Below are 14,253 nucleotides of genomic sequence, written 5' to 3' on the forward strand. Positions count from 1 at the left end.
AAAAATAGAGATTCTTGCATGGTTGCTGTGCCACCTGCAAGCTGCAAGGCTGCAGTATTGGCCATAAAAGTTGGAACTTTTAAAAATTTAAAATTTTTCCAATGTTTTAAATTTATATTTTATTTTTGTACATCCAATCAATAAACATATTTATAAGTAAACAAAAAAGCATACCAGAATTTCAACCTTATCTTGTTTCAGATAATAAGAAATACTTTAAATTTTTGTGCTGGACAAAATGCTTGGAACTTTTTATAAAAGATGTATTTTACAGGCAGTCTTTCACACGCCAGTGTGCAAGTGGGTTCTTTTTATTTATTTTATTTTGTGTTACCATGGGAAAAGGCAAGGCCTATTCCAGCGATATTCGCCAAAGAATTTTCGATTTTTACAATCAGGGTGTTAGGCAGCGTAATATTGCTCAAAGACTAAACGTTCCTAAGAACACCGTGTCACGGATAATTAAGAAATATCGTATATTTGGAAATGTGGTATCAGGTAAAAGCACTGGAAGACCTAAAGCCACGACCACAGATTACTCCTCCCAGATGCGAATCTCTTAATAACTTGCCTATACCAAGTTTTTGAAACGCGACGCGGGCTATGTATTGCAGCGAGATGCTTCGGGCGTCTATCGGGACAACGGGATATCCCACCATTTGTAAATTTTAATCATGTGAAAATATAAAGTGGGCGCCTGGCGCCATGGGTTTCAATTCAGCTAAATGGAGATTTTTCTTTTAAATTATTGAAATTGATATTTTGCAAATTGTTTTAAAATATATCATACAAATTATTGTATTTGGCAGGTAGATATAATAAATAAAAAAACTATAATAATACAAAAAAATATATTTATGAGGTATTAGTACATTATTAAAGATGAGAAAGAATGGTAATTTTTCTATTCGTTTTTTCGTTTTTTTTCGAACATTTTAGATTTCTATTTGTATACTTTAGCGTATAAAATATTCTCAGGCGAATAAAAAGTTTTAATACATAAATTAGGGGAAAATCTTCACAATGTTTCGTAAATGGTACACTTTTCATTATTTCAAAATATGTTTTAGACACGTTCCCTTTTACAGAAAGTTCATCAAATTGAGATACAAAAACTTTTTCTAGCTTATATATAAAATAAATAAATCTTTCATTCGGACTTTTCAGACTTCCAAAGCAACTGTCTTCATTATCATATGCTTTATATTTGGTAAAGAAAGTAGACTTACCTAAGATTTTTGTTTCATTAGCAAATTGTATACATTTATCACATTTGTGAATTTGTAATGCTTTATTTATCAAATAACCACATACATATTTAAAACTATTTTGCAATGTTATTTTTTGATTGCGATAATCATGTTCTGGAATTTCTATCGCAGCTATAGAATTCTTAGTTCTCGTAGCACTTGTCTTGGATATGAAACTGTCACTATAGTTGGCCTTTGAAAGCAAAACTCCCAAATCATCCTCACAATTCATATAATCTGAGTGCAAAAAATTTTGAGAAAAGATTTTACGAAATTTTTTTTCGAACATATGTGGGGAAGGATTAATACAGTTCCCACTCTGTTGTCTAATATTTCCAAAAAAATTTTCTAAACAATCTTGATTAAGTCTTCTAGTTTTTATGTATTTAAAGCACACCTTAGAAAGCATTTCCCATAATTCTTGAACTCCCTTAATAGTTATCATCCACGATTTTGGAAACTTACAATTTAATGTAATATTTTTGCCTTCCTTATTATAAATTTGTATTTTCTTCAAAAATAACCACATTTCTTCTAAATATTCCTTTTGATATTCTAAACCCTTATAAACATTTTTAAATTTGTTGGGATTGTTATAATCTGTTGAATTTAAAATGTCAAACAGTTTATCGAATTTTTCGATTACCTCTATAGTGCCTAAGGATTTAGGAGGAAGTACTCATGTAAGTATACATACCACTAGAAACAGTTCTACTCAAAACTTGAACAGCAAGCTTTACTTTCATTTTCTCAAATCTTGTTGGATAGATATGAGAATTTGTTAACTTAGGGGCACACCTATAGAATTGTTTTTTGTCCTGTTTATAAAACCTCTCTATAAACTTTCCAGAAGTCTTTTTACCGTCAAAGTGAAACGATTTAGTCATAAGATTATTTTTCGTTGCTTTTTGTAAGTGCGGAGGGTCAAACAAATAAACAAGATTGAAGTCGCCTAGTTGAAATGCAGGATTGTCTTCTGTAACTCCTAACATCTTGGACAACTGTATGAAGTTAGATCCCATATCACTTACAATACCTTGTACCTGTAAACCAATAGTGCTTAATTTCTCGACACTATTTTTTAAAATAGTAAGCACATCGCTAGCCTTTAATTGTGTATTCACAAAAAAATACGCTAGAGGTTGTTTCCAATTGTGGAACAATCAACCATAATCACAGCAACATTTTGCGCAATACAAGGTTCTTTTGTGTTCATTCTGTCGGCCTGAATTTTAACAATTTCAGATAACGGTTTGTTAAGGTACTTATCACATAAAGTTTTAAAGCATTCTAACTCTTTTTTTTTGTTTATAAGGAGGTGAAGCACGAGCACTTGCGAGCCGCCGCTTTAGCGATTTAATTTTGTACTGTAATTTTTTTTTCGAGGCGTACTTGCTGTAAAACATTGTGGAGTTTGTGTACGTTTAAACGAAGAATCCCTTCCTGAAGGCCTGACTGTATCTTCCTTTTTGGCTGCAGGAAAATCTAAAAAAAAAAGAATCGAAAAAATTTTAAAAGAGGAAAGTTTAATTGCTAAAAGCACAGAAAACTCTGTTTTTACTAGTTGTAAATATTAGCGTAGGTACTTAAAAATAAATTACTTACTTTCCATTCCAATTGAGAAAGTTCCATCGAGCCAGCCATTATCCAAACTATCTATTTGTTGAACTGGATTTGGAACTAAAATAAAAATGTGTAGTTATAGAATGTTTTGTTAATGTATAGTCGCAGATTATATAATATTTAATCACGGTTTAGTTACAAAAAACGATCAGTATAAAATAGTTATTTACTGCTATTGTTATCTCCAAATTATTAATTACAATAATGTAATAGCGAAAATATATTTTTTATACAAAGACGCTGTTGTATGGTTAATTCGGAGTTGTTTTATTAACTATAAGGGTCAAGTTACATATTGCTGTTACAAAAGTAGACCTCGTGACAAGCTTTAAAAAGAAGAAAATCATTCATCACATCATAATTTTTTTTAATATTAGAAGTTACCTCTTCCACTTATAAGTGTTTTTACTAAAAAGAGGAAAGTGCAAACCTAACAAAAAAATAAATAGATATCGTTTATTATACACAGATAAGGCACTTACCTTATCTTTCTATAATAATGTTTCCATCAGTGTTGGTAGTAGATGAAACATTTATGGAGGAGGCTTCTAAAATAGTGTTTATTTTAATATTTTCAAACATATTTTTAAGAAAAGTGCTACCTGGCCCTGACAGAAGAAGAATTTTTCTTGGTGGTGCTCCATAGTTGTCATTAGAGGCATCGTCGTCGCATAAAAAAAGCGTTGTAAATGCACTTTGAAACAAACGTTTTCTTCCAGAATTATTAATAAACTTATTTTCAGTGTGTCTTATTTCAAGTGTTTCTCGCATAAACGGAAATTATTTAAATTTTTTCCCAAGTAGATCTCTGTTATAAGCTTTAAGCCAACATTTATATCTAAAAATAATTTTAACAAAAATGCGTTTAATTAAGGCTTTTTTAATAGAATTTTGTACATACCTCCAAGGATCTTTAGGAAAATTAAAAAGCGAATACTCTCCTCCGGTCGTTGACGAACACCTCTGGTATACACATTTATATCCAGGCATTTTACAATAATGTCTTTAAGAAACAAAGCGTATCGTTTAATAAAATGTCAATACAAATTAATATAAATAAATATTTAAAAATAAAGCCAACACAAAAAAAACTTAAACTGTAATAATAATAATAAGCCTTTATTTCCAACAGGCAACTTGCCCAATAACAGGAAACAGTTGCAAAACAATGAAAAATATAGTTAAAAAAAACACACACAAACAAACCTAAAAGAATGAAAAGAAAAGAAAAAGAGTAAAGTAAAGTCACATTCTCAAAAGTTATCCAAAAAATTAGAACAAATAACTATTAATATAATATAAAAACCCAATTATAAAAGTTTAACAAGATAATCACATATTCAACAAAATTAAATTAAATTAACTGCAATATAGCTACTAACTATAACTTAAACACATGGGTCCTAATCCCAAGAGTAATGATCCACCAAGATATCGATAATCACATGAACCGGAGAGAAATTTATATCGCACATGTGACAGATCCGATTAAATATAGCGCATATTGTATATAGTGGCGATTTCAACAGGATGTTAGTATGAGGCCTTGGCAGAAAGAATGTTAGGGGATGTCTAGCATTAAGCCTAGGCACCATGAAACGTACACCAGAAAGAATTACAGGACTATCAATGAATCCATTCAGTAACCCATGCAGGAATTTTAATGACTTTTAAATGTAATAACTTTTGCCCGCTATCTAATGCAGTAGAGAACTCGCACGCGCTAACACCTTATTAATTATCAAAATTGAGTCACCGGCGGAAGCGTAAGATTCGTATCTGGGAGGAGTAATCTGTGCCACGACTGCCCGTGTAGATAGGCGAATTTTAAATATTTCCCAAAATGACCCATTTTTGTCATCCTCCAAAATGTTACAAAAATTAAATGAAGGTGAGCATTCCAATATCAATGCAAGAACGATAAGAAGGCGATTGTGTTCTGGTGGACTTAACAGCTATAGACCTGCTAAAAAACCTTTGCTGCGGAAGAAAAATGTCAAGTTACGCCTACAATTTGCAATGGATCATCTAACTGACGAATCTGTTTTCCAGTGATGGAATACTTCACGTAAGACGACCGAAAGGTGAAAGACTCAAGAAAAAGTTTATCCGACCTACGGTTAAACATGGAGGTGGTAATGTGATAGTATGGGGATGCTTTTCTTGGATGGATGAAATGGATCGATTTATGTATCGGGATATTTTGCGAAATATAATGGAGCCTTACACATTTGAGTCTATGCCAGTAAATTTTGTATTCCAGCATGATAACGATCCAAAACATTCGTCAAAATTGGTAAAAGAATGGTTGGACCAAGAAAAGATCACAGTTTTAAAGTTGCCGGCCTTTTAAAGAGTCCAGACTTAAACCCGATTGAAAATTTATGGGAACATCTGGATCGCAAAATTCGGGCATCTGGAACAGTCAAAAATGTTGATGAACTATTTCATAAGCTTGTTGAAGTCTGGACTCACATTGACAGACAAATAATTGAAAATTTAATTGAATCAATGCCCAGAAGAATGCAGGCAGTAATTAATGCTAAGGGTTACCATACCAAATATTAATTATAATATTATGGTTTCAATAAGTTATGTTTTATGTCGTTTTTGAATAAAAATCATTTAGTTCCAAGTATTTTGTCCAGTTTTTTTTAAATTTTTATTCCGAATTGCTACTGGTGCTGAATTTTTGTCAACATTTAAATTAATTAACACTAGTTTTTCGTGTACAACAACTTTGTAAAAGAAAATAAAATGCTAATTAAAAGGCACACAAAATATAATAAATTTTCAAAAGTTCCAACTATATGGCCAATACTGTATAATATTATTTCCTAACTCCATGCAGTTGGTTATCTTATATCATGATTTTTTTAGGTCACTGATCAAAGAGCTGCTGACAAGCAAGTAAAAAAAGAAGAGAAAAAGCCAGGTAACATATGCATTTCTTAGTTTCTTAGTAAAACTTTACATTTGAACGCAAATTTTGCATTTTTAGATCCAATAATTTTTGAGCCAATAACTATAGAATCTATAAAACAGGATAAAGCTTTTCAAAAAACAACAAAAAAACAGCTAAAAGACTACGATACCTTAAGAAAGAAACAACAGAAAGAAAAGGCAGCTGTACAAAAGAGCCAATGTGGGGTCATCGATAAACTCGTTAAAGGAAAAGGGTAATAAAAATTGTTTTATGCATACTAGATTTGAATTAATTATATTGGTAAATAGCAAAGGTGATTTAGCAAACGATCCGGCCGTGCGAAAGCTGATAACTGAACAGACGGTGGAGTGGAGCGCACTAATAGAAAAACACAGAAAGCAAGAATGGGAATTTTTCAAAAGCCAACTGGATGATCAGCGGGATTTGCTGAGGAAACATATGGAACTTTTGCAGAGTCAACAAGTACGTCAACTGGAGGCCAAACATGATAAAGAAATGAAGGAGATGAACAGTCAACAAGCGAAAATTGCTGTGGAGACTGCAAAAGAGGTATGTTTTTTTCTTTGTGATTATATTTAAATTTTATTCTATTTACTTTTAACTAGATTAACAACGATAAAGCCTTAAAGACCAAAAAAGATAAAGAAAGAAGGTTAAAAGAAAAGCAACAAAACAACACGAAAAAGTTTATGGAAGAACGCAAAACTGCGTTAATTAAACAGTCGAGGGAAAAGGAGAAGTTGCAAATAACACATAACAAGCAGCTCGAGATGCTGTCGCATGATATACAGAGGATGATTGACATGTACAGCAACGAAGAAAAGGAATATGATAGGTCTAGTAAAACCGAATTTTTTGTTTAAAACGTTTATCAAATCTATTTATTTACAAAATTTAAACGTACCAATATAGTTTATATTGCTAATATAGTTTATAGAATCGTTGTTTAAAAAAAATAAATGTGCAATAAAATATAAAATTTGTTTTCTCCAAGATGGTGTTTTTATTTTGTTATCAAGTAGTTGTTCAACAGTCTTATTTATGATGAATACAATACAATACAATACAAATCGTTTATTTGTCAAAATAAGAAAAAAAAAGAATACATTTTATGAAAAAGAAAGTAAACCGCTTATAAAAAAAACCGCTTCACATGCTCCTTACAGGGGCGGCTCGTCAGGTGAAGGTGAGCTTCACCAGAAAATATAAATAAAATAAGAAAATAAAAACCACATATGAGTATTCTTTTTTGATCTAAGACAATCAAAAAGTACCAAAATAACTAGTTTTTATTAAATAATATATCAGTTTATCCAATAAACAATAAATTCTGTTAATCAGTTCCGCGCCGCAACCCGCAAAACCCCAATATACTAATTTATGTCCAAGTGAAGATCCCGTGTTTATCCGCGATCGCCTTCACCGTTGCCCAGCCCCGCGCGGCATCGCATAATATAAGAAACTGAGGCGGGTGCAGATCAATCAGTTTGATATTCACCTGTTGTTTTTCGCGGTGTCGGGCGTTTATTGGTGGTTAGTTTGGGATTTTGTATATTAGTTAGTAGTGTGTTGGATTTTAACATTTCCTTCGGACGCTTTTCAAAATTTACTGGAATTTTATGGCACAAAGGTCACAAAACAACAAAGACTAAAAAATGAACTTTGCCTTCTGTATGCCGAAGAAAATTATAAAAATGTGAATTTGCAAGAACTAATAATAAAATTAAGACCAAATAAAGACATTTTTACGGAAGCTTATAATTTATTTTGTCTAATTCTCATCATTCCATCGACAAGCGTGTCCGTAGAAAGGAGTTTTTCATGTTTAAAAAGGCTAAAAACACTTACAAGAAATACTATTTCACAAGAAGGACTGCTATTATTTCACTACGAGGATATTATTAACCGATTCGCTTCCCTAAAGGACCGAAGGATCGACTTGATTTATAAAAACTAGGTAAGTCAGCTCTAACTATAATACTGTTTTCTGGGCCATGCAGATCTTCACCTACTTTTTTTCCCACGAGCCGCCACTGGCTCCTTATATTAAGGAAAGTATATGTGAACTATCCTATACATAACAAACAAAACAGCTAAATATTTCTAAATAACTCCATATAAAAACTAAACTAAAAAAAAAGAATCAATGCATGGCAGATGCAAGCACTATCATTAGTATTTAGTCTATGAAAGAATTTAAAACGACTATAAGAAATATAATGTTAAGTTGTTAAGTTATGAAAAAAAAAACAAAATTAGCAATTAGGGAGGCAGAAGCGAGGGGCGACAGTAAGGGCAGCCTGGCCGCGGGAAAAGCGAGAAACAAAAAAAATTATTATAATATCATATGATATGACGCTGAAGTCAGTATGTTGTATTATTAATGACATGTTTGATTTCCTAACCCTTTGTGTGCTAGTGTGCCTGCGGTAAGGACACTTACAAATTAATTTTTACTGACGGTCCTGGTGTGCTTACAGCGAAGATATCATTGATGACGTATGCGGAAGCGTGTCGCTCCTCTAAATTTAAGCGCCAATAAGAGTCGAGTATTATTTGGACAGTTTGCATATTAATGTTCGCACGTGGTATTCTTGTGGTAACAAGTTTCCCTGTTTTTTGGTTGTTAGAGCAGTTTTTGGGACCATGGGTGGTAAGATTTGCTTTTATATTATATTGGCAATAAAATATCTAGGATGATATATTTATGTTATCGCGAGAATGCATTTTTGAGAAAAAGGTATTAGTTTTATAGAAAATATATGGTGTGCTCAGGGCGGTGACACCAGTCTCTTAGGCAAATAATTTTTTCAAAATTTCATGAGTATTTTTTAACGGTTTTTTTATAGGATTTTATTTTTATTTACAGATAAATTTTATAACAAGCTTATAAATCTTAACTCCAATGACCTGTTGTTAAATAAAAAAAATAAAGATTTAATAATTATAATTAATCAATAACAATTTATTACTTTAATATCGCTTTAATTATACTTGGATTAAATGAAATTTGAATGGAGGGATGGGTAATAACAGGGAGGAAAAAGGAGAGTAAAGGTATGGGAAGTGAGGGTTAGAAAATGGGTACAAGGGAACCAATGGAAGGAGGGAGACTTACTATAGACTATAGAGACAGCTCAGGGGATCTTCCCAAAGGGAAGCCGACTAGCACTAACCACTTTGGTAGAGTGGCGTGGATTCAACAAGAGATCAATAAAATATAAGCGCCACCTGTTTTATCCCAGATGGATAAGAAAATCCCGATGACCAAGAAAACAGGAAATTACTAAAAGCACTATACCTATAAACCTGAAAGAAAATCTCACAAGGAAGCACAGACAGTTTTAAGTGAATCTATATTAAAAGAAAATTTAATAATCAAACTTATTATTTTAAAAACAAGTTATGTTGCCCTTCCTAAATATAGTGTCTACATCAAGACTAAAATCTTATATTATGTTGTTTGGGGCTAAAAGTTCGCGTTAGTACCTTCGAAATAGGCCTATTTATCCAGTTTACAAGATCTATACGGTCTATTTCAATAAAATAACTAATATGCACCTAGTTGTTATGAAACTATTCAAAACAACGGTGTGGTAGTAAAATCTAATAATGAGAGTGATAACAATGTATTTTTGAGGTTAGTATTTAGTCTAATATACTACAGTAAAGCTAATGAATGTTGATAGGACTTTGGTTTACTGGTTAGGTTGTTTTACTGCCTGCATGATTCACTATACGTCACAAACATTGATCAAACCTGGCTCCAAAAGGGCTGCGTGATTGCGATGGGGGACCTGGGTAGATCGGTTTAACAGTGAATGTCAATGTAGATGTTGTGGACGTTATTGGAGTAGATGAGTGGAGATTTCTACCTCTTAATTTAATATTGGATAAAAAGACCATACCGGGGGATAAAAGAAAAAGCCTGAAAGTGGAATTATATAATATTAATATAGGCATTGATGGTTAAACTTAACGGTATGCGTGAGTCTACTTATATAAAATTACATGTGTAATATGTAGATTATCCTAAACCAAGATGCCAAATAAAAATATTAGGACTTACCAATGGAATTTGCCTTTTCTCGGGAATACAAAACTGGACACTTAAACAAAGAACCTTGAAAAAGTTGGGATTTAACTACACCACTTATAATCCTGCACTATTGCAGTATGGCATTTAGTATCCACAAACTAAAATACCCAAAAGGTGAGTTTTCAACTTTTCATTGGAGTAAAATCGGCAACAATACCAAGAAACAACCTTCTTCAAAGGCTTGTTCTTCAAGACTCCTAGAGGTCAAAGATTTTCGCGCCAGAAATGGTTTTACTAGGGATATAGGAGAATAAGCTGGGATCTTATTGGCTAGGATATGACTTCTGACATTAGTGAAATCAAAACAATTAAAAAAATTAATGTTATGATTAATAATTTGAGTTTCATCATAAGGGTTGAAAATTATTGATATCAAAAATAGAATTAATACTGAAATGATAACTGTTTATTTTAATAATTTTAGCACCAGAATAACTTAGAAATTGCCTCTTAAAGTTCTATAATCGAACTATGCTTTCGCTAACATTATAGATTCATTTTATTTTTTTATTCTTTATGTATCTGATGAAAATAAACTGTAACACTGTATGATTATTTGGAAGAAATTCCTTGTGACAACATTAGCGATTTAGGAGATGTTAGTGAAGATGAGATTGAAGGGGACACAGAAATAGTAGGCCCAACGGCAGCGGTGTCGCCAACAATTGATTTGTTTGACATAGAAAATATGCCTATTATATTTGGGAATGATACTTTGTCCCAAGACGCTGATGCTGACTTAGCCGAATGGAGCAATAAGGATGAGCTACCTTTGTCACTAATACAAGCCCAGGAAATTCGCAAAAAAACTATTATGGGCTAACTCCAACTCACACTGTGTTCGAAATTTTAGAGAATTTGGAGAAGAAATAGGACCAAACATTCCCACCGATATAGAAACCCCTACCGACATGTTTTTGCATATATTCCCTAAGCATCTGTTAGACCACATAGCTTTTCAAACTAACTTATATGCCTTGCAAAGAACCGGAGGTAATAGTCATGCATTTACGCCTACTAATGTAAAGGAAATAAAGGGTGTAAAGGCTGAAAATGTTGAAATAGGTTCGAAGGGGCATACCGCGTGACATTAGTAAAACCACATCTTTTAAAGTCAAAATCTATATTAAAAGTTCAAACCAAAAGTATATATAATTACATCCATACACATTTACAAGTCAGCACCTTTTTAGTATTTCACCACTTGCTTAATATAAAGACCCACTTATTTCCTAATAGGTTTCAATTTAATGTACAAATTTATGACATCGTGTGGAGGTGCTAATAACCTCTAATATTATACTCGTAATATAGGATATTTTGCAATTGTCTAATTTGCTCGAAACACATCCGTTACAAGGGTTTTATTGCAATAAATTTGATAATGGGCATAAAAAAGCTACCCAGCTACAAGGATTACTGGTCCTCACGATTGGAAATGAGAGATCCATTCATAAGTTCAATAATGTCAAGAGACAGGTTTTAATGGATGTTAGCCAACCTGTACCTAAACGACAACTCTGTACAGCCTGGCCGTGATCACCAAAACTTTGATAAGCTTTACAAATTACGGCCTTTGTTAGATGTATTATCTAATACATATTGCTTCGAAACCAAGTCAACATCAAGCTATTGATGAGTCGATGATCCGATTCAAAGGACGAAGCTCCCTAAAACAGTATATGCCAAAGAAACCAGTAAAACGTGGCTATAAAGTTTGGATTCGTTCCGAAAATTAAGGATACGTATGTCAATTTCAGATTTACACTGGTAAAATAGGTCAAATGACCGAAAAGTCTCTTGGTGGTAGAGTTGTTAGAGATCTTACGAGAGACTTAGTTGGAAAAGGGTACGAAATATATTTTGACAATTATTTTAATTCGGTCGAGCTGCAAAAACAACTGCAAACTGAGTTGATTTACGGTTGCGGTGCCGTCAGAAAAGATCGAAAGAATCTACCAACAGATCTACAGCAGTTAACAAGGGGTGAATTCGATTGGAGAGTTAGCACTGATGGGTTGATATTTTTAAAATGGATGGATAATAGTCCATTTTTTAACTAATTATCTGGATCCATGCAAAAATCAATGGGTTTCCCGCAAAAAAAAAAGATGGTTCCGCCGAAGATGTTACTTGTCCTGAACTAGTAAAGAAATATAATACGCATATGGGATACGTGGATAAGACGGACATGCTAAAAACTCTTTATGAGATTGACCGAAAGTCGAAAAAGTGGTGGCATAGAATTTTTTTCTATTTTATAGATTTATCCTTAGTTAATGCATTCATATTCTATCAAAAAAAGAACGAATTCCAATGCGCAACATTCGCTAAAACTTTTTCGACTTTCAGTGGGTCTAGGACTTGTGGGAGCTGAACAAGGTTTACCGAAAAGGGGTCGGCCATCAGCAACGGTGAATCATTTCAAACGTATTGTACCATACGAAATTCGGTACAACTCTTGTTCCCACATGCCTCTATATGGCAAGCCTGGAAGATGTGCTTTTTGTAGTACCAAGGCGGAACCTCACAAATCAAGATCGCATTGTACAAGGTAGCTGTTGATACTACATTGATAAATGAATAAACATAGTTAATTATTGTTATTTTTTTAGATGTGATGTTGCCCTGTGCCTTTCAGATAAGAAAAACTGTTTCCGTCAATATCATACCAAATAAATTTTTTATAATCAATGTATTTTTCTAGCAATAAAAAATTAGTTTTTGCCAATTTTTTTTTGTTTATCTGCCTAGTGTCCTTACAGTGAGCACACCTCATTGTAACTAACTCATGTGCAAAAAAAATATTTAATATCAAAAACATATTAAATAATCTTTAATTAATTGAGCAAAACAAAAATTTTCACCAAAAGTTAAAAAAAATAAATCCGGCCTCAAAGGGTTCCTAAGTTTGAGAACCCTGTTCATAGAGTAACTTTAATCTGACATGCTTTGAGAAACCCTTCTTGCTACGTGTTTTGATCTGTTCGGGCAGTTGGTTCCATAAGTTCGCAGCAGCAAAAGAGAATGAGAGCTGAGGGATTACAAATTTGTGATTAAACCTAGTGTTGCGAATATGACTGGCAGGCCTTAAAATATTTTTTAAATAGGGAGGCTTATTATTATTTATAATGCGGTAAATAAAATTATACATATGAAGTTTTCTCCGGTTTTCCATATTTAAAATATTTACTCTATTCATATGTGGTGTAATGTGTTCTCTAAAATGTATATTAAAAGAAAATCTTAAACAGGTATTTTGTACCTTTTGTATCATTCTTTTTACGTGTGACAGCAAATAATTATTGTATACAGCAGGTTTAATGGAAAGAGAATGTGGTCTACATTGGACACATTAGTGGACAGCTAGAATAAGCAAGTAGATTTTGCAGGTATAAATTTAGGATATAATAGTGTGGAAGAAAATATAAACGATTTTTATGCTGATGGCATACAAGAAATTTCTGACAGCATGTAACCCAAACCATAGATCATATTTTTTTTCAACCATTAACCTTATACCAGTGTGTGGTTTAAAAAACAAGAGTACTGGCGATGATAGTCCTAGCCTTCGAAGACCCTTTTTAGTGTCATAGAGTCTTTTAAATTTAATTAATACTTTTATTACTTGTGGTGGATAAAATATTGGAAACTGTTGTTCAAGGAAATTAAAAGATTGCTTTGAAAATATGGGATTCAGAAGCAGATACTTACAGGGGTTCTGTTAGTGAAAAAAAATTAAATTTAGACATAAACGGTGCATTTGAAACTATTTACAGGCATATACTTGTACAAAAATATGAATACACGATTCTTTAAAACAAAGATTTCAGTATTTATTTATTTATTTATGATTCTCTTTACAAACACTGAGCAGACAGTAATTACATGTAAAGCCAGCAACAAAAACTAAATTAAAACCTTAAAATACTACAAAATACAACGAAAAACAAAATTAAAATAAATAAAAATATAACATGGTTTGTAATAAAAAAATATATAGGAAGATACCACTGTATCTATAAATCTATGTTATACCTATATCTATTTTTAAGGGTCAGCCTTAGATCTGCAGAAGACATATTAAATAAATCCACATGAACTTGATTAAGGAACTGGCACAGATTTACAGAATACTGTAAATTTACAGAATACTGTAAATCTGTGGAACTGGTTCGTAATTGCCATCACATTATTCATTGGAGACACTATCAGAAATAACACAAAATGAATTGTGTGGATTCCGAATCCTTAAATTGACTTTTGGTACATTTATTTTAATGAAGTTTTTAAGATCACAGTTACAATATTTAATGTTATTTATAATAAATAAC

At 32.4% G+C, this 14,253-nt stretch overlaps 1 protein-coding gene across 4 annotated transcripts in view; it reads left to right on the plus strand.

The window, feature by feature from the left end:
- Positions 1 to 6,813, plus strand: part of LOC126737059 (1-phosphatidylinositol 4,5-bisphosphate phosphodiesterase) — a 143,261-nt gene extending 136,448 nt beyond the window's left edge. For all 4 annotated transcript variants that reach the window (XM_050441753.1, XM_050441751.1, XM_050441752.1 and 1 more), the window contains 4 exons: positions 5,754 to 5,808; positions 5,875 to 6,052; positions 6,108 to 6,369; positions 6,426 to 6,813. In XM_050441753.1, the coding sequence (XP_050297710.1) occupies positions 5,754 to 5,808; positions 5,875 to 6,052; positions 6,108 to 6,369; positions 6,426 to 6,683 (753 nt within the window). In that variant the 3' untranslated portion in view covers positions 6,684 to 6,813. The remainder of the gene's footprint in view (positions 1 to 5,753; positions 5,809 to 5,874; positions 6,053 to 6,107; positions 6,370 to 6,425) is intronic.
- Positions 6,814 to 14,253: the final 7,440 nt, after the last annotated feature.

The sequence above is a fragment of the Anthonomus grandis genome, chromosome 6 (genome assembly GCF_022605725.1).
Source record: "Anthonomus grandis grandis chromosome 6, icAntGran1.3, whole genome shotgun sequence".
Classification (NCBI taxonomy): domain Eukaryota; kingdom Metazoa; phylum Arthropoda; class Insecta; order Coleoptera; family Curculionidae; genus Anthonomus; species Anthonomus grandis.